This window comes from Loxodonta africana, chromosome 3, assembly GCF_030014295.1.
Source record: "Loxodonta africana isolate mLoxAfr1 chromosome 3, mLoxAfr1.hap2, whole genome shotgun sequence".
Lineage (NCBI taxonomy): Eukaryota > Metazoa > Chordata > Mammalia > Proboscidea > Elephantidae > Loxodonta > Loxodonta africana.
Window position 1 is genome coordinate 972,056 of NC_087344.1, and position 20,511 is coordinate 992,566.

The window sequence follows — 20,511 nt, forward strand, 5'->3', positions numbered from 1 at the left end:
GCATACCCTCCACAAGCTCAGAGCCTGGTGAGGGAGCTGTGGCATGAATAAGGACAGAAATAGAGGCTTGGGCCCTCAGTTCCTTGCCTATAGTCAGCTCCCGGGGAGTGACCACTGGGCATTGCCTGAGTCACTCAGACACCGTCCGGAATGCCTTTCCCACCTTCTCTGCCTGTGGGCTCCTGTGTGTAGGCTTACTTGCTGTTGGCCTGGATCCTTCTCTGGGCTCCCACCCTGGGCTGCTTGGACTCAACATGTATTGAACTCTGTCTGGCACCTTTCCAGGGGAAAGGGGTTAGGGATTCCTGTTTCCCATGATGAATGAGGGAACTGACGCCCAGAGAGGGGACATTACTTCCCTGAGGTCATTGGGGAAGCAGCACCCCACAGATGCCCGGTTAGGATGTGTGTGTCTGGGTGGTTGGATGGAAGGGGAGGTAGGAGCGACTCATCCCGCCCCCAGGCTCCTAGCACAGCGCTTGGCTTAACATGCAGACCGTGCCAGAATCATTCCGTTCCTCCTGTGCTAGCAGCTCTGTGCGCTTTTGACTCAAGACCCTTGAGCCAGGCCCTGCAGACGATGGTAGACCGGAGTTGGGGGTCGCTGGAGCAGCGCTCTGGGGTCAAGCAGGCAGACTTGTCTGGAACTGGGTGGAGGCAGCGGCCAGGGCAGGGGGCGCGGCTGGGACTGCAGACCCCCGCCCAGCCCCCAGCGGCCAGGACACGGCGGGAGGGGGCGCCCGCGGCCCTGCGAGCGCTGGCTCGGGACAAAGACCGGAGCCCCTGCTGGTCCCCGGCGGCCGCAGCCCGCGCTCCGAACGGCCGCACCCCGCACCCGGCGCCCCGCCCCGCCGCCCCGCCGCCTGACTTCTCGGCGCCCGAGGTCGCGCGCGGGCGGGGCGGGGGCGCCGGGATCTCCAAGCGCCGCCGCGCCCTCCTCGCGCCGCCCCTCCTCCCGCGCTCCTGGCCGCGCGGCGGCGGCGGAGGAGGCGGAGACGCTGGCAGGCGGCGGCCAGAGCGCGGCGGCCGGACCGGGGCCATGGCGCCCGCGCCGCTGCGCCCGCTGCTGCTGCTGCCGCTGCTGCTGCTGCCGTTGCCGCCGCCGCCGCCCTTAGCGCGCGCCGAGGACGCCGCCCGCGCCAACTCGGACCGCTACGCGGTCTACTGGAACCGCAGCAACCCCAGGTGAGCGCGGCGGCGCTGGGGGCCCCGGGGACCCGGTGCCCCCGGCCGGGCCTCCCCGCCCCGAGCCGGGGGAGCCCCTGCAGCGCCGCGGGACTCCGGCGGGCACTGTCCGGCAGGGGGACACCGGTTCCCGCAGGAGCCCCCAGGGAGTTCGGCTCCCCGGAGTTTGGGGGACTCGCGGACCTCATGCGTCCCCTGGGGACGCTGCGCCACCCACCACCATGCAGACGTGGGGGGCCCCGCGCCGAACATTCCCGGGACCACTGCCATGCCCTGGAGTTTGAGGACCCTTCTGGCCCCGCAGAAGCCCTGGAGCCCTCGAGTTCCCTTCTGGGACTTGGGGAACCAGATCCTCCGGCCTCCCCGGGGACCCAGAACGTCTTTGGAGTTGGGAGGGACCCCCAGGAATCTCCCCACGGAGCTGACCCTGGAGAAACGGGACTGCGGCCCTCCGGCGAGGGGTCCGAAGCGCATCCTGCTGGCAGGTCCTCAGACAAAGTTGGGCAAGTTGGGATGGCCCTCCTGAGGCTTCACACTCACTCCAGGGCGTCCCTGGTATCTGTTTTGCGCACGCAGGGAAACTGAGGCACAGATGGGGTGGGGGTTATCCCCAGGAGGCTCAGCGGGATGGTGCCTTTTCCTGTCCTCTGGGTGCTGATGGGGAAACTGAGGGGCTGAGGGGCCAGCTCAAGGTCACGGCCAAGGGAGCAGAGGTGGGCCAGGACCCAGGTGACCTGGTGCCCAGCCTACCACACCCAGCCACGGTGCCCCACCCACCCGCCTGCCTACATCCCCCACCTGGGTTTCAGCCCAGGACTGTGCCCAGTGCTGGGTGCAGTTTGGGGGGCAGGTGGAGACCCCATTTGCTGGGGAAAGAAAAGTTTGCTGGGGACTCATTGCTCCTGGACACCTTCAGGGTCATCCCGTGGCTCAAGAGGCCCGAGGGGGCTGGAGATCCCATGGGAGAGGGGTTTCAGGGTCCTGCAGCTTGAGGGTCAGCCGAGCACTCAGGGACACAGTGTCTGCCCATGCTGGCTGGCCAGGCTGCACATCAGGGACCCAGGTCCCTGACCCCCCAGCTCCTGGCCGTTTTGCCGCTGCTGGTCACTTTCTCTCAGTCTTCCAGCCACTTCCTGCCCGTGCCGGCTGAACCACCTCTGGAGCCGCGGTCCCGAGCCTCCCTCCGGCGGCGGAAAGTTGCATAAATGGCCGTCTTTGAAGCAGGCTTCCGGACAAGGGCGGCCAGTGTCCCACTGTGGGGGCGGGGAGCATGCTGGACCCCCCATTGCTAGGCCGCAGGGTTGGACCCCCGGGGACTGAGGCCAGGGACCCTGGGCCCTCAGGAAGGGATGGCCGGGCCACCGTGGAACTGATCCCGCGATGCCGCCGCCCACCAGTCACATGTGGCTTTGATTAAGGTGCTTCCCTGTCGCTGGCCGCGCGGGAGCCAGCGGGCAGCGCTTCCCCGGCCCAAGTTTTTGGTTTCAGCTCCGGAATCCTGGTCCCCGGCGTGGCCTGTCCTTTGTTCTAGAGAACGCCAAACGTGGAGGAGCCCTGAGCACGGGGAAGGATGGGGGCCGTCGGGGCTGCCTGTTGTCCCTACCTGCCTCCGGGCCTGGAGATGCTGGTGGGATCTCTGGCTTGCCCAGGAGGGAGGCAGTCCCCCAGTGCCTGGCTTCACTGGCCACTCAGTCACCTCCTGCTGTTCAAGGCTGATCCAACAGCCCTACGCCAACTGCCTGCCCGAGGGGACGGCCTTGCTTGTCTGTGGAGCAGGCCCTGGCAGTTCTGGGGAGGGACTCCCCGTTTACCCCGCTCCTCCTCGTTCTCCCCCTGCCTGGAGTGTTCCAGGTGGGTGGTGAGTGTCCCCAGCATCCCAGGCCCAGTGAACACCTCACCCACAGAGCTGGGATCAGTCCAGAATCAGAGTCCCCTTTGACCCCAAGGTTGGGGCTCTGCTGAAGGATGGCATCAGCTGCTCAGGGACAGCTCAGATTTGGTGTCTGAGACTGTGGTCCTGTGGTTGGTGTTGGGGTCTGTGTCAGGCATGGAAAGGGTGGGTGTTGGGCTTTGGCATCTGAGGGGACCCAGGATGAGGATTTCTCGGGGTGCATCCAGCCATGGGCATGGAGGCTCAAGGGAGAGGTGTAGGATCAGGGACCAGTTCTTGGGTGCCCATTGGAGAGGAGAGACCGGGTACATCCAGGGCAGAGAGATCGCTGGTGGGCGAGGGCAGACACACAAAAGACGCAGAAGGGAGGAAGGGGCTAGAGATGGCACCCTCGAATAGGGGGTGGACAGGCAGTGTTGGGCTGAAGGGGCAGCCCGGTGCCGGGTGGCGGGGCTGGTAGGCAGAGGCAGCTGTGCGGTGAGGCTGACCACCCCTCCTCGCCTCCCTGCTGGCCGACTGGGCTGGGCCTTGTACCTGCACCAAGGTAATAAGTATGTGGATGTGTTTCCCAAATTACATTCTCCCTGCTGCGAACGCATTTCCTTTGCCCACGTGGTCAGCTAAGACTCCAAGGGAGCCCTGCACCCACCCCACGGTTGCGGCAGGTGGGGCCCTGCCGGCCAGCCCAGCTACCTGACCCCAGTCCATGCAGTGGCTGATCATCCAGCCGTCTGTCGGGCTGGGTGCCCTGGGATGGCCACTGGGCATCTCTGGGCCTGTCTCCAGCTGGGCTGGGCTGGGCTGGGGTCCCTGGCTCGGACCTGGCCTGGCTGCAGGGCTGAGAGTGTTGGGGGAGTGTCGCATCAACCGCAGGGTGTGTCTGCACGCGTGACTGCGTGTTGCTCATGTGCGCGCCTGCAGACCCATGTGCAGCTCTGAGGGTGTCCTGGGGGCCCATGAGGTGTGTGTGTGGTGCAGTGCACACGTGTGAGTGGGTGGTGGGTTGCATGCATGTGTCTGTGTGTGTGTGTGTGCGTGAGGTACATGTGTGTGTCTCTGTGAGTGTGAGTGGAGCACATAGGCATGTGCACGTGTGTCTGTGCATGGAGTGCGTATGTGTGTGTGGCATCTGGGGTACACGTGTGTGTGTGTGTGTCTGCATGTGAGGTGCGTGTGTGTGCGCCTGCGGATGCACGCGTGTCTGCGTATCTCTGCATGGAGTGCGTATGTGTGGCTGTATGAGCATGTCTGTGTAGTGCGTACATGTGTGTCTTTGAGAACGTGTCTCTGTGGGGTGCACATGTGTGTCTCTGTGTCCTTACATAAGGTGCACGCGTGGGTCTGTGTGAGTGTGTCTGATGTGTATGCATAGGTGTGCATATCTGTTGTGCAGGTGGGGGTCTGTGTGAGCATGTCTGTGGTGCATGCGTGGGTCTGCGTGTCTGTGGTGTATGCATGGGTCTGTGTGTCGTGCACGTGTGGGTCTGTGTGTCTGTTGTGCACGCGTGGGTCTGTGTGAGCATGTCTATGGTGCACGCGTGAGTCTGCGTGTCTGTGGTGCATGTGTGATCTTGTGAGTGTGTCTGTGGTGTATGCATGGGTCTGTGTGTTGTGCACACGTGGGTCTGTGTGTCTGTTGTGCACGCGTGGGTCTGTGTGTGCAGCAGCTCTGGCTGCCTAGAGCCTCCAGTGTGGGGGCAGCAGCAGCCCAAGAATGGTCCAGGAGGCCATGCCCCAGTCCCTGCAGCTCCTCCACCGCCCCTCCTGGTGCCTCCCAGGGGACAGGACCTGTGTGCTTGGTCACTTGAGGTGGAGTGGGGACACCCAGGCCCCGAGCAGTCACCATGCTGGGTGCCAGCTGTCCCCATGAGTCTGTGCCCTACTTTCTGATGGGCCTGATTGGCTTGTGTGCACCTATGGTTTGGCCGGGTGGGGGGCACTGGCATTGGTGCCAGCCCCTACCCATGGGCTTGCGTTGTAGCCCTGCCCAGCACTCCACCACCCACCTGGCTATGCCCCTCCTGGGTATGTGTAGCTGTGTTTCCTTCTCCAACGGCTGGGTGGAAAAATGGCGACCTCGCCTGGGCCAGTCCCCGCGGGAAGAATGTTCCGGTGGCAAAGGGGATGGGGTGTCACGCGCTCTGGCTCCCCACCTCGCTTAGGCTCTCCGGGTCTGGCTTGGAGGGGCAAAGCTGGGTTTTGCATAGGAGCGTTTTTTGTTTTGTTTGAAAGCAATTCATCTACCTGGCTTGGGGGGCTTGAAGAGTGAAGCAAGGTGGGCCTGAGGGACACGGGGCTGTGGGGGGCCGGTGCTCGGACTTAGGAGTCCTGGGAACCTGGCGTGACCTTGGGTGGGTGGCTTGGCTGCTGGAACTCTGTCTTTTCTGAAGTGGGGGTGAGGCAGCTTCACAGTGGCTCTCATTGTGCCTCTCTGAAGAGACGGGCAGGTCTGGCGTGGACGGGGCAGGACACGGGCATGGGCGAGGGGCTCAGGGGCCACTGCACAGATCGGGGAAATCAAGGCAGCTCTCGTGGGTGGGGGGGGGGTCCGTGGCAGCCGCTGTCCTGTGGTAGCAACCCTGGAGCCCAGCACAGGCTGGAGAAGAGCAGCCCGCCCACAGGGGCTGCAATGAGGATCCTGAGACCCTCAGCCTGAGCACGACTGCTTTGGGCCAGAACTGTTCCCTTGGGACTGAGGGTCTCTGGGGTTGAGGCGGGGGTCCTCCTTGGGCACACTGGGGGTGCATCCTCTCTGCCCCCCACCTTCATTTCTCCCCACCCACTCTGGGCGGCTGCATTGCCCCCAGTTTGTAGATGAAGAAACTGAGGCACAAAGGAGGGTCCCGGGGAGTTGATGACACAGGTGGAATTTGACCTGAGGCCTGTCTCAAGGGCTGGGAGCCAGGAGGGTCAGGGAGTTGGTCATCTCGGGTCGCCTCATCCCACCCCAGCAATGTCCCTGGAGGTGTCTGTAAGGGACCCTGCTCAGCCCTTGGAGGGGCCAGGGAGCAGGCTGGGGAGGGTCGTCCTCTGACGGTGTGTGCAGTGATGGGGCCTGGGCGGCAGATGTCCCTGATGACGGGGTGTGGGCCCATGAGTCCTCCTTGCCCCTCATCCCTCTGCCCCGTGCCAGGCCCAGTGTCAGAGGGTTGAGTCCCTGCTGCCATGTTTTCTCTGCCCTTTTCCCTCCACCCTTCTCCCTCAGAAGCACAGCCAAGCCTTCTCCCAAGTTGTTGCTTTTGGGGTTTCTCTCTCAGTGATGCTCTCAGTGGGAGGGCTTGCCCCTCACCAGGTGTACCACACCACCCCCACCCCAGACACATGGCTCAAAGGCTGCGCTGGCTGAGTGGAGCAGACTCGGGGTCTGTGCCCTGCCTTATCTCAGACGTTTCACCTCTGCGGCCTGGCGAGTGAGGCCTGCTTCGGCTCACCCCACACCCGGCTCCGTGCCCTGCTGGCGTTGGGCCCTCGGCTGGGGGGCTCAGTGCCAGGTGGCCCCAGGCCTCACTCTCCCCATCTGACCTGGGACCTTGGCTTCACGAGTATTTGTCCACTGCGCCCTTGGCCCTGTCTGCCCGCCCTGTGATCCGGTGCAGAGGTAACGGCTCCATGGCTCAGACGAGCAACTGAAACCCAAAGAGAGAAAGTGACCCCAGCCTGGGGTGTGCCCATCTCTCCTAGAAGCAGCTGTGTCTGGGGCTGGCCAGGACACTAGGTGCGTTATGGAGGGTGGGGGCGGGGTGGCCCAGCTTACCCTCCTGCACCCATGAGCCCATTGTGGTCTTTCCCGGCTGACCCTGCCCCAGCTGAGCCTCACGTGGGGGAAGATGCCTTCTCAGTCGCTTAAAAATCTGAAGGGGGGTGCTGAGGTGGCAGGGGTCCTCGACGGGGTGTCGGGGGGGCCAGGCGAGCCCCATCCTGGGCCTTGGGATCCCGGGACCTGTATAGGGGTCTCTGGTCCTGTTAGAGGGGAGACATTGTAGGGTGTAGGACAGGGAGACATGAGAGATACAGAGAGACCACCGGTGTGGGCTGGGAACTGCCTGCCACCCGCTGGGAGCCCTCAGCGCACCTGCCCGGCTGTGCCTCAGTTTCCCATCTGGGGAGGTGGCACAACCCACCCCATCGCAGTTTTGGGTGAGACTCCTAATTAGTTGTTTTGCTGTTAAGTCTAATGACTTGACAGTGAAGATTGGAGCTAATTAACTGCAGGCTGGGAGGTTGCCCGGAGTGAGCTGGGGTGGAGCCGGGGTGGCCTAGGGTGGGCAGGACGGGGGTTGTGCAGGGCTGAGAGGGCTGCCTGGAGGAGTGGACATTGGCACAGGTGGAAGGTGGGGCTGGGCTGAGGGAACTTGCTGTGCAGAGCCAGAGGAGCGGGAGCTGTGCTCCCAGATCAGTCATTAACCCCTTAGTGAGAATTTCCATCTTTGTCTTTCTCTCCCACCAAACATTTGCATCTTCAGGCTTCGGCACTAATGGAGGAAGTGTGGGCTTTGTCTTCATCTTACCAAGGGCTTGGTTTTGGGGTTGGGCCCCCTGCCCCCTGCCCCGTGCAGGCACCACCCTGAGCAGGGGCAAGGCACCCACTGTGGTGTGCCTGCCAGCTTGGAACCTGGAATGCCAGTGCAGCAAGGCCAGCACTATTTTAGAGCCGGGAAGGGAAAAAAAGGCCCACTTAGGCGGCCTCGGAGTGGGGGACTTCCTCTGGCACCTGTCTGCCTGGGTCCTTCCTCCCACCGGGGGGCCTCTTTCAGCTCCCCACAACTCCGGCAGCTCAAAGATCTCAAACCTTTGGCCTTTTTAATTCATGCGTTCGAGCAACAACTGCGTATTTATTGAGCACCACTGTGTACAGGGGTCTGCGTGGGGCATGGGGGGAGGAGCAGAGTAGGAGGCCCACCTGGCCCAGCCCTCAGGGCCTAGGGAGGCAGACAGCAGACCCATCAAGGTGTAAATACAGTCTAGTCAGATGAGAGATGTGTGATGAGGTGGGGGAGCTGGGGGGGGATGGTGTCACATGTGCAAAGGCCCTGGGGCGGAAACAGGTGTAGGCGGAATGTGGAGCTGGAGGGCTTGAGGGTGGGGCGGCTGGGCCACATGGACTTCCTGGGCCTGGGGAGGCACGTGGGCTTTGTCCTGAGTGATGAGGAGGCCTGGTTTAAGGGTAGAAAAAGGAGCCCCAGAGTTTGAGGAGCCTGGAGCCCAGCTAGGCATCCCACCTTGGAGCCAGAAAGCAGCCTGGGGGTATGTGATGGGCTGGGACAAGCGACCGAGGTCAGTGGCAGGAGGAGAGCAGGCCAAATGGGGGAACAACAGGCAGAGGCCTGCAGGGTGGAGGAGGGTTGCGGCCTGGGCTGCCAAATCCATTCCACCCAGAAAGGCTCTGCAAAGCCTCAGTCCTTCCTCTCTCCGTCCGAGTGTGGATCTCCAGCTTCCTCCCAGGGATGAGAGGGGAAGCCTAGGCCCCGAGAGGGCTGTAGGGGGCAGAGGCCACCCAGCCAGGGGGAGAAGATGCAGGTTCCTCAGCCCTGCCCCTGGCTCCCGGTCGAGGCCTCCCTGCAGAGCCGTCTGCGCGCAGGGTCCCGGCTAGGTGGATGCTCTGCCGAGGCCCATCGATTGCTGTTCACTGGGGCTTTCACTGGGGGTGGAGAAGAATAGCTTCTGAAGAAGCCTGGGGCGGCTTCCTATCGATCAGCCCCAGGGCTGGAGGAAGGGAGGGTCAGAGAGCTGCCAGGGCCCTCCTGCCGGGCAACCCCAGGGGTGGATGGGGCCCAGCCTGTCCCTGTCCCAGCCTGTCCCTGCCCAGCCTGTCCCTGTCCCAGCCTGTCCCTGTCCAGCCTGTCCCTGTTCTGAGCCTGTCCCTATCCTGAGCCTGTCCCTGTCCCAGCCTCTCCCTGTCCCAGCCTGTCTCTATCCTGAGCCTGTCCCTGTCCCAGCCTCTCCCTGTCCCAGCCTGCCCCTATCCTGAGCCTGTCCCTGTCCAGCCTGTTCCTGCCCAGCCTGTCCCTGTCCAGCCTGTTCCTGCCCAGCCTGTCCCTGTCCTGAGCCTGTCCCTGTCCAGCCTGTCTCTGCCCAGCCTGCTGTGTCCACCCTGCCCTGGGCCTGCCCCACAACTGGGCAGCACTTTCTGTGTACACACTGGGCTCTCCCCACAGCTACAAAGACCCCCCCACCCCTGCACAGAGGAGGAAACTGAAGAAGCTTCAAGAAGAGGCTGAGCCTCCAGGCCCAGTAAGGCTTGAGTCCAGGGCTGAGTCCAGAACCACGAGGCCCCATGGCCCAGACTGACCATCCTCCCTAGTCTCAGTGGACAGAGATGTATTCTTCAAATGCGGGACATTCTCCCTGCCTCTGTGTGGGGCTCACACAGGGCAATGGTGGGGATGAGCTCTGCGGCCTGGTTGGATACAACAGGCTAGGGAGGGCCCTGGGGCTGGGGGGCAAATCTACTCCTTCCAGCCCCCTACCCTGCAATTCTTCACACAGCCACACACCCTGGAAGTCCTCCAGCTGGTGATGGAAGGGGAAACTGAGGCACAGATGAGCAGGGGTTCCTGCCTGCCCCTGTCCCCACCCCTAGGGACCCAGGAGCCCTGGCCCTGCCTGTGCAGTGACTCCTGGTGCTGGTGCCATCTGGTAATCTGGTTACCCCCTCAAATGGCTGCAGAGCCACTTAGCGCACCGGCATGGGGGTGCAGCATGCCTCTGCGCCTGCAGCTGGCGGTGCCTGGCCTGCTGTAGTCCCAGCAGCCTGTGCCTCCCTGCCACCCCCGCCCCTAGCTGGGCCTCAGTTTACCCTGCCTATGCAAAAAAAAAAAATTTAAGGACCAGGGCAGAGTGGAGAAGCCCTCCAATCAGCCTTTTATGTGCTAATAAGCCCCTCTTGGGCCCCCCTCGTGCCCCCCTCGGCCTGGCTGCGTTTACATGACAGGGACCCGGGAGACCCACATCCTGGAGATCTAAGGGCTCCTTGGCTATAGCCCTGGGCGGTGATGGCAGGGGGAGAGGCTAGGGTCAGGGGGCTCCCCCGAGGAAGGGGAGAGGGGCCTGAGTGTAATCTAGGGGGAGAGCATGACGGGCAGGGCACTGAGAGGCTGAGGCCTGGAGGTGGGCATGTCAGGATGGGGGAACCAAAAGATTGGGGAGAAGCTGCAGGATTCTGGAGGCTGAGGTCCAGGGGTCCAGTGGGATGGGAGGGGTGGGGCTGGGATTCCAACCTGGGTCCCTCTGAGCTAGGGCGATGTCCTCTGGGCTTGTAACCCTGGGGGGCTGAGGGAGGGAGGGGCTGGGGCGTCCCTCACTCAAGGTGCCATCCCCTGCCGGGAAGCTGAATTTGATGGGTGGGCAGAGCTTGCTCAGGGGGAGTGGGACTCCTCCCATGACCCCTTTTCCTGGCCCCGCCCCTTGCAGCCCACTGACCCACCCCATCCAGGGGCCCCCCTCGCCCCCCCCCGTGGCCCCCTTTGTCCCCATGTCCTGGCCCCCCCCCCGCTCACCCTCCCCCCTCTGACCCGCCCCCTGGCCCCTCCCCGCTGACCCACCCCCTAACTCCCCGACTCCCCTGACCCCCCGGCCCCCCGCTGACCCGCCCCCCGATGACCCACCCCCGGTCCCCAGGTTCCAGGCGGACGCGGTGGACGGCGGCGGCGGCTACACGGTGGAGGTGAGCATCAACGACTACCTGGACATCTACTGCCCGCACTACGGCGCCCCGCTGCCGCCGGCCGAGCGCATGGAGCACTACGTGCTCTACATGGTCAACGGCGAGGGACACGCCTCCTGCGACCACCGGCAGCGCGGCTTCAAGCGATGGGAGTGCAACCGGCCCGCGGCGCCCGGCGGCCCGCTCAAGTTCTCCGAGAAGTTCCAGCTCTTCACGCCCTTCTCGCTGGGCTTCGAGTTCCGCCCGGGCCACGAGTACTACTACATCTGTGAGCGGGGCCGGGGGGACCCGGGGGGACAGGGGGAGCTGGGGGGTGGGGGACGGGGGCCACGAGTACTACTACATCTGTGAGCGGGGCCGGGGGGACCCGGGGGGACAGGGGGAGCTGGGGGGTGGGGGACGGGGGCCACGAGTACTACTACATCTGTGAGCGGGCCGGGGGGACTGGGGGGACAGGGGGAGCTGGGGGGTGGGGGACGGGGGCCACGAGTACTACTACATCTGTGAGCGGGGCCGGGGGGACTGGGGGGACGGGGAGCTGGGGGGTGGGGGACGGGGGCCACGAGTACTACTACATCTGTGAGCGGGGGCCGAGGGACCCGGGGGGACAGGGGGAGCTGGGGGGTGGGGGATGGGGGCCACGAGTACTACTACATCTGTGAGCGGGGCCGGGGGGACTGGGGGGACAGGGGGAGCTGGGGGGTGGGGGATGGGGGCCACCAGTACTACTACATCTGTGAGTGGGGCCGGGGGGCCTGGGGGGACAGGGGGAGCTGGGGGGATGGGGAGCTGGGGGGTGGGGGACAGTGGCCATGAGTACTACTACATCTGTGAGTGGGGGTTGGGCAGGGCTGAGGGGACCTGGGGGACCCAGGGGACGGAGCTACAAGTACTACTACATTTGCAAGTAGGGGCTGGGGGGACTCAGGGGGACCTGGAGAATATGGTGGCAGGAGAACCAGTGAGCAGGGGCCAGGCTGGACCAGGATGACTGGGGGCTGTGGGTGGGCTTGGAGGCAGGGGGCCTGGGGAGAAGGGGTGGGCTGGGACAGAAGTCACACACACACATCTTTAACCTCAGGCTATTTGGCCTGGCGGGGGGAGGGGGGGATGCCAGACCCACCACTCCTCAGGCACACTGAGGCCTGAGCCCCGCACGCTCATTAACAGGGGTGGAAAGTAGTAACAGGAGCTTGAGAGGGGGACAGGAGGATGGCCAAAGCCAGGGTGTAAAGGTGGAGCCCGCACCCACACCAGGTAGCACACCCCCTGCCCCCCACCCCTGACCCCCCTCACCTGCCCATTCCCCGTCTCCTCAGGGCCACACTGTCTCCCAGAGTCACGGAACAGGGCGGAGGTGGGGGTCTTAATTTCAAGCTCTGTTAGCGGCAACTGCAGCCGCGGGTGCGTTGCCTCATGGTGGGCCAGGCTGGAGGCGGCAGCCCCATTCCTGCTAGTATCAGGGGGGTCCCAAGCCTGATTTCCTCCAGGTAAAATGCTAGGGCAGGATCAGGCAGAGGCAGGCCTGTGACCTTGGTAGCTCTTTGCTCTCTCTGAACCTCAGCTGGGAATCGGGGTCCCGCAGTGCCCTCCCCTGAGATGAGGTTGATGAAGAGAGTGGGCTGCCGAGTAACCTGTGTGTCCGGCGGTCGTCATAACGAAGAACCATGAAGTGGGTGACTTATGGAAACAGAAGTGTCCTCTGGTCCCGGAGACCAGAAGTCTGAATCTGGGGTGTCACAGGGCCATGCTCCCTCCCGAGGCTCTAGGGGAGGGACCCTTCCTCGTCTCTTTTCTGGTGGTCCTGGCATTCCCTGTCCTGCAGCTGCGTCTTATGTGGCAGTCTTCCTGTCTCCTGTACCCTTTTATAAGGACAGCACTCATATAGGACTAGGGCCCACCCCCTCCAGCGTGGCCTCCTTTAACTTTACTGATGACAACTGCAAATGCCCAAACAAGGTCACGTCCACAGGTACTGGTGTTAGGGCTTCATCGTGTCTTTTCGGGGAACACATTCAACCCACAGCAGGGACATCATGAGCCTCCAGCAGGGGAGTCCTGGCTGCAGGCTCAGTGCTGTGGCGCTGGAATTCCAGGGGCTCCCCATGGCTGGGGGTCCCCATTTCTCTTCGTCTCAAGGTCCCGGTGGGAGGCTGTGGGGAGGGCACCCGCATTCGGGCATTCGCCATCCGGCTAGCACTGTGTCAAATTAAACTTTACAGTTTCCTCCTTTCTGTGCTCTATTTGGATTTTTTCCTTTTAATTCAGGAAATAGGCGGGTGGGAGAGCTGGAAGAAAGTGTTTAAATTAAGTCCCCGTAATATAAGAAAAATTACATTTTTCTCTCCAAGACGGGAGTTTCCCAAAGATAATTATTGTCATTATTCTTCCTATCTCTGTGACGAATGTTATTTTCATCATGTGCTCTTTATCTTCATCTCCCAGCTGGAGGGGCTTCTGGGGGCAGGCAGGGGTGGCGGCTGCCGAGAGCCAGGCCGCTGGGGGCCCTGGGCCTGGCAGGGACAGGCCAGCCATGTCCATGTGTGACACGCGTATCTGCTTGCTCATGTCCATGTGTGTTACACCCCACCAACCCAGCTAGGCTCCAGGCCAACTCTCTCCTTCCCGTCATGGTTCCCATGTCCCCCTCCCCTCCTGTCTGGTCACTGACTGTAAGGGAACCCCCCCCCCCGCCCCCAGCCCCGGCACTTGCCATGTGGGCCAAGGAGCAGGGAGCAGTAATGGTGGAATTTTAGGAAGAGGACTGAATATGGCTTCTGCGTCCATGTGCCAGTTCTGGAAATCTGGGCTCCAAATGCCGTGGATAGGCCCTGCCTGCGGCTGAGGGGTTTATGTGCGGCCAACCAGTAAGTGCTCAGGGTCCAGGCCCCAACCCCTGTGTCCTCAGCCCAGGGAGCCTCAGCCCACCACTCTCCCAGGGTGGTGGGCTCGCTGTCTCCCCCAGGTGGAAATCATCATGTCCAAAGCACCTACTGTATCCCCGAGGAGGCCCAGAGTGGGGGTGACTTGCCCACGGGCATCCAGAGAGCAGGGATTTGAACCCAGGTCTGTCTCATTCCAGAGGCTATAACTTGTCTACACCTATTTTTTGCTGGTTAGAAACAAGCAGGGTGTTTTTTTCCATCACCTCTCACCCTCACCCTGTGCTGCCCTGGAATGAGATGGAGCTGGATACAAATTCCCCCAGCATCTGGGGTCAGGGCTGGACAGAGAGGGGCAGGAGGCGTGTGCTGATGGACTGCTGAGAAAGAGGGGGCATTGTGTCTAGGGCTTTGACATATGATTAGGAGTTTTATGGGTGGATCCCCACCTCAGGTGAGGGTTAGGTCACCAGAATGGCAGTGGGGTTGGGGTGCAGCCTTAGGAGTTTTTGGGCATAGAGAACCCCCTGACCCACTAACCCCTGTCCTCTGTCTTCCAGCTGCCACGCCCCCAAATGCCGTGGATAGGCCCTGCCTGCGGCTGAAGGTTTATGTGCGGCCAACCAGTAAGTGCTCAGGGTCCAGGCCCCAACCCCTGTGTCCTCAGCCCAGGGAGCCCAGTGAGTGGTCAGAAGACCCGGCAAGGGTAGAGATGGTCAAAACCTGGTCTCAGGGATCCCACAATCTCAGCAATAGCTGGGGTAGGCCTCCGATTCCCCACCTGCAAATTGAGACTACGTTTCAGACCTTCAAGGGTGAAGGTTAAGGCCTATAGCCAGGTCCTCAACCCAGGCCATACCCCTGGTAAACCCTCTGCCTGGGCAGTAGTGTCAGAGGAGTCCCCCCTAACCAAAGGGCCACAGCCAGAAAGAAGAGGGGGTTCCCAGCTGCCTTGCAACTTCACCTGACCAAGTGCAGTGGACAGAATCCCCGCACCCCCATGGTGCCCATTCTCGGGGGGCAGGAGAAGTTCGGGTGCTTAATGACATCAAGTCCTGGTCTTGATGAGCTATAGGAAGAAGCAGGGCGCAGGGCGGCTGCCTTAGGGAGGGGACATGGATGTTGGGACGAGGGTGGGGTGAGCTACCCATTGCACAGATGTGCACACTGAGCCCAGGCGGCCGCCCTGACTGCCCTGTCTCTGGGTCTCCCCAGACGAGAGCCTGTACGAGGCCCCTGAGCCCATCTTCACCAGCAATAACTCGTGCAGCGGCCTGGGCAGCTGCCACATCTTCCTTAGCACCATCCCCGTGCTCTGGACCCTGCTGGGCTCCTAGTGCTGGCCCCACTGGATGTCGGCCCCACCTGAACGGCCCCACCCTGGGCCCAGCCACGGCCCTACCTCTGAGACCAAAAAGAGATGCCGCTTCTCTTCTGGTGCTGCCTCGCCAGGCGGGGGCCGCCCACCCACCCCAGGACCACCCCGGGGTGGGTGGCCGAGGGCCCCACTGATGTCTGGGCGGCCAGGGTGTGGGTGCCGCCCCGGCCAAGCCATCTTCTCACCGGGGATGCTGAGGACCTCTTGGCAACGTTTTTGGGTTTTTTTGTTTGTTTTTTTTTTTTTTCAGTGTATTTTTTGTGGTTGGATTGGAGAGACTTAAGTTTTTAATTTAATTTATTCCCTGTTGTCACCAGTGACTTTGGAAGGAAACAAAGTTTGGGGTGGGGGTCCCCAGCCCCCTGCTAGAGGGGAGTTGGGGATACCTGGTTAGGCTGCTTCTCTCTGCCCTGCGCCCCATGTGCTGGGTTCTGGCTTGAGCCCACCGCTGACACCCAGGTGCCCTTGGAACCTCCCCACCTGATCCTAGTCCAGCCTCCGTTCCGCCAGGCCCCCTCTCACCCCTGGCTCCTGGAGTGGAAACCCACCACATCTCACCAAAGGCACCACCATCAAGCCCCGGCCCCCCTCAGAATCACAGTGCCCTACATCTTATAAACCACTTCGGCCAATGCAAACAAGCCCCTTTCTCCGCCACCCACCCCCCGCCCCCAGCTGGCCTTGCACAGTCGTCTCCGAGGCCAAGAAATCGTTATATTTCTGTAAATAGAGCCAGCAAGTATATACTGTGATTTATTTTGAATGTATTCCTGAGGATGGACTGGAATTTTTTTTTTTCTTCTGCCCACCCCCTTATAGGGGACTTTTATTTTGGTGGGGGGCTGGGGGTGGGCTTTTTAGAGTAGAAGCTGCACTTCGCAATAAGTTCGTTTCGTCCGTCGGAGACCCCCTCCGTTGACCCTCCGACCTAATAACGTTTGTAAGAAAAAAGGAAAAAAGAAAAAGAAAAGGACAAAAGAAAAGGAAGGGGGGAACCACCACCAAATAGAGAAATCCCTCCCCGAAGACACTTTAATGAAGTAAACACCGCATTTATACAGATTTCATATTTCTACCCGCCTTTCCTGACTCTGTGTTTTATATATATTATATATAAATATATATTGTGTACGGCTGCCGGGAGAGGGCTCGAGGCGCGCCAGGTGTGAGGGGTGGGCGGACGGCTTCTGTAGGGCCTGGTGCGGGTGGGCAGCGTGGCTGCGCCCGGAGCCGGCGGTGGGGCCTGCCCTCCCCCCGCCACAATCAACTTTGGATTCTGTATTTTTTTATAATAAAATGAGCATAAACCTCAGAGGCACACGTCTGTGTTTGGATTGGACGAGCGTTTGGAGTGAACAATGAGGAAGGCTGTTTCTGAGGAATCCCTGGGGGTTATGTTCATCGTAAGGAACCCCGGTATTGCAACGGTTAAGTGCTCCACTGCTAGCTGAAAGGTTGGGGGTTCGAACCCACCCAGCGGTGCCACAAAGAAAGACCTGGTGATCTGCTTCCACAAAGATGTGTTGTTGTTGTCCGTTGTGTTGTTGTTGTCAGTCGCTGTCGAGTTGATTCCAGCTCACAGTGACCCTGGGCTTCAGGACAGAACTGCTCCATAGGGTTTCCAAGGTTCTGACCTTTCGGAAGTAGCTCACCAGGCCTGTCTTCCCCGTAAAGATTACAGCCCAGGAAGCCCTACGCGGCAGTTCCACTCTGTCACATGGGGTTGCTGTGAGTCGAAAATCAACTTGATGGCACCTTAAGGCGACACATTCATCATGTCGTTTAACCGTCACCCTTATCCATTCCCAAATTTTTCCATCATAATGAACAGACTTGATTAAAAAAAAAAAATTATTGACATACAATTTACATTTTGTTCCCAAAAGGAACCGACAGTTGGCATTGAGTCTTTGATTTTGTACATTGTTTTGGGGCCATGCCCCGGGATAAGAACTTTGTGGGGTGTCCTATATGAAGCACCTACGGCCCTCAGTTTCCCCCTCTGGGAGACAGAGAAGAACCACCTGCCCCCAAGTGCATGGAGGGAAAAGACGGGGCAGATGCAGTTGGTGCTTATCAAGTGCCCGTTACTGACACGTCTGAGCATGTCAGAGACCTGGGCTGACCCCTGACCCGTGCCTAGGGGTCTCAGGTTCTGGACAAGTCTCTCAGAACCAATCAGAATCTGTCACACCACCTTCACCAACCTCTCCTGTTGTGTGACTCGGTTTCCCCGCCTGCCCCCAGCCGGCGGGAGTTCTGCTTTTTGCAAAAGCTGTGTCCGTGGGTTCTGGGCGACTTCACTCCTTGCCTGGCCCCATATTGGGGAAACTGGGCCTTGCTGGCAGGCCTGGCAGGCTGAGGTCCTCTCGGCCGATCATCACCCGTGTCCCACCTGTGGTGACTCTGTGTCTCGGGCACAGTTGGCCCAGGGGGAACACTCACAGCTAATTAATTCGGCCGTGCCGGGCCTGCTGACGGGGGCTGCCTCCTAATGAGGTTGAGGAGCTGCACAAAGACCCCTGTGTGTGCCCGCCTCACCCCTGCTGGGCAGTGGATGGACAGACCGACGGTGGACGCTGTGCTGAGCGTCGGGGGAGGCCTGCAGTACCCCCTCCGCCAATGCGGCACAGAGAGGGGGTTGGTCTCAGTATCCCAGATGGTACGTTCCTGCGTCCACTCACCCAGAGCCCGTGTCCAACCACCCCAGCCCGGCCACCGGCCACGGGGGACTTGCAGCGAGAGAGTTAGAGGCAGGGATGGTGGGGTAGAATTGCAGCAGCTGACTTTTACTTTGTTCAATTTTTAAAAATTGTGGTGCAGATTAAAAAACAAAAAAAAGCTGCCGTCCTGCGTCTGAGTAGAACTGAACTCCACAGGTTTGAGTGGCTAATTTTTCAGAAGTAGATCATTAGGCCTTTCTTCCGAAGTGCCTCTGGGTGGACTCGAACTTCCAATCTTTCAGTTAGAAGCCCAGCACAGTCACTGTTTGCACCGTCCAGGGACTCTGTGGTGTATGTATATATATATATACATATTTGTAAGAAAATGTTTGCCATTTCAGCAATCTTCATGTGCACAGTTCAGTGACATGTGCGTCACGTTGTTCAACCATCACCCTTATCCATTTCCATGTTTTCCATCATTCTTAACAGAAGCCCAATGTCGCCTGACTTGATTTTTTAAAAACATTTATTGAGATATAATTCACATATCGTGTAACATACCCATTTAAAGTACAATTCAGTGTTTTTTAGTATATTCACTGTTATAAAACATTTTTCCCCTAAAAGGAAATCCCGAGCCCATTAGCAGTCACTCCCCACTCCCCGCCCCCAGCCCCGGGCCACCACTGACCCACTCTCTGTCTCTGTGGATTTGCCTGTTCTGGACACTCTGGAATCCCACAGCATTTGGCTTCTCTCACGGAGCAAGTTTTCCAGGTTCATCTACATTATAACATGCATGGAGCTTCGGTCCCTTTTGTGGCTAATATTCCATTGTTTGCAGGGACCACGCTGTATTCCGCTGTCGGTGGACATCTGGGTTGTTTTCACTTTTCAGCTATTGTGATGATTTTGTTATTGTTTGACACAAAGTCTTGACACAAAAGGTGACCTTGGAAGCGTAAATACCAAAGTAAGTTTCGTTCCCACCTCAGGGCCTTTGCACAGGCTGTTTCCCCTGCCTGGTATACCCTTCCCGTATATCACGGCTCTGCTCTCTCCTTCAGCTCCTTCAGGCCTCCCATCAAGTGTGGCCTCCTGACCTCTGGCCAGTGACCACTTGCACCATGCCCCTTTCTGTCCCATCTCTTTGATTCTTCACTTCTCTGTCTTCCACAGGCTGGGGCCCCCCAGAGGCCGGGCCGGGTCACTGCTGGTACTTAGTACCTGCCCCACAGTATGGGGAGTCCCCACCCACAGACACGACACACAGGTGCATGCAGAGTTCTGCACACGGCCCTGGGCACACTCCTGCGCCAGCAGCCCGTGCCCGTGTGCATCCTGGGCCTGAAACTTCAGGAGCCCTCCACCGGCTCCCGACCACTGCCTGGGCAACCACCATCCACGCACACAGTGGGCACTCCCTCCGGGGCTGTGTCGTGAGGCCCCTGCAGAAGCTTGGGGACCTAGCCAGGCGGTGACGCGGGCTGCCCTGCCCTCCCCCAGCCCGGCCATCGGTATGCGTGTCCTGTCCCACGAGGTGCCTTTCTGCCGGAGATTCCAGAGGGAAGTGATTTCTCTCCTGCGGCCATGTTACTGCTGCCTCAGTGCACCCATGGGCAGGGGGTCCAGAGGCACAGAAGTGGGGATGGGTGGGGCACTGGGCTAAGCAGCCCTTAGATTCCCTAGGGCCCCGATGCCTGCTCCAGGGCTGGTGCCGTGGCCCCCAAATCCCCCTAGGACAGGTTCATGCCTCCTCCTTCAGACCCCCTTAATGCTGCCTCCTCCCTTAGACTCCCCTAGGGGTGCCTCCCTCCTAAGACCCCCATAGTACTGCCTCCGCCCTCAGACCTCCCAGTTCAGGGCCATGCCTCCTCCCTCAGTTCCCCACAGTGCTGCCTCCACCCTCAGACTCACACAACCCTGAGCTCCAGTGCCCTCGGGCTTCCTGGTTTGGGGGTCACCCCACAATCACAGGGCAGCAGCCTGCAGCCCCTCACCCTCTGAGCCTCAGTGTCCCCATCTTAATCTCGGTTTGAGGCAAAGAAAAGACCCCCGCCCTCTAAGCCTTGCACCTCCAACAGATGGGGGCTCACGCTCAGCCCGAAGGGAGACCACCTATCTTTTAGGGGTGGGGTCGAGTCCCCTGAACACGTTGCAGCTGGAACAAGGTGGTGTGAGCTCCTGCATCACACTGAGCAAAGGCCACAGTCGCCGGCAGCCCCCATGCCCACCACCCTTCTCCAACCCCCTCTTCCAATCCTCACCCCATTCCCAATAACCAATCCTCCAGGGGCCCTCCAGCCCACTGGGCTCTCCAGCCTGTGGGCTTGTCCCTGGCTGTGTCCCCTGCCAGGTGTCCCTCCTACAGCATGCTTGGTATACAGTAGGTGCTCAATAAATGCTTGTAGAATTTATGCGGAAGCTATGTGATCAGAAGAGGGAATATAACCTAAGAGTTGCATTTCCCACGTCAATGTCAGCACCCCCAGCCAGCATTTAGTGAGCACTTACTGTATGCGGCCAGCACTGGGCCCTCCCTCAGTCCTCAGAGTCAGGGTGAGGATGGTGGGGCCTGCCCAGGTGGCCTCCAGGTCCCATATTTGGGGGACTTGCAGACCATGAAAGGGAGGAGAGACGGAGGGGAAGCTGGTCCAGGCGGCAGGCGACCACAGTCGTTGATGGGCAAATATGAAGTGAGTTCACAGCCAGGAGCCCAGAGGAGCCAGGACTCACCAGGAGACAACACACTGGCTGGAAATTAAGTGGCCACAGACAGGGGTGGGGGCTAGCAGCCCCTTTCAAACCTGTTTCCCCCTCTGGAGCCGATGATCCAACAGTCACTG

General features: G+C 60.6%; 1 protein-coding gene across 1 annotated transcript; it reads left to right on the forward strand.

Moving 5' to 3' along the window:
* The first annotated feature begins 1,039 nt into the window (after window positions 1-1,039).
* EFNA2 (ephrin A2) lies at window positions 1,040-17,468 on the forward strand. Its single transcript, XM_064280094.1, has 4 exons — window positions 1,040-1,185; window positions 10,694-11,007; window positions 14,182-14,247; window positions 14,837-17,468. Exons 1-4 carry the CDS (start codon window positions 1,040-1,042, stop codon window positions 14,956-14,958), a joined length of 648 nt encoding a protein of 215 aa, XP_064136164.1. The 3' UTR covers window positions 14,959-17,468.
* The last annotated feature ends 3,043 nt before the right edge of the window (window positions 17,469-20,511 follow it).

What these genes read in the sequence shown, in the direction of transcription:
- EFNA2 (XM_064280094.1), top strand. Translation starts at nt 1,040, where the DNA reads ATGGCGCCCGCGCCGCTGCGCCCGCTGCTGCTGCTGCCGCTGCTGCTG. An exon ending in TGGAACCGCAGCAACCCCAG is followed by an intron (nt 1,186 to 10,693) that starts GTGAGCGCGGCG and finishes CCCGGTCCCCAG; the next exon opens with GTTCCAGGCGGACGCGGTGG. An exon ending in CCACGAGTACTACTACATCT is followed by an intron (nt 11,008 to 14,181) that starts GTGAGCGGGGCC and finishes TCTGTCTTCCAG; the next exon opens with CTGCCACGCCCCCAAATGCC.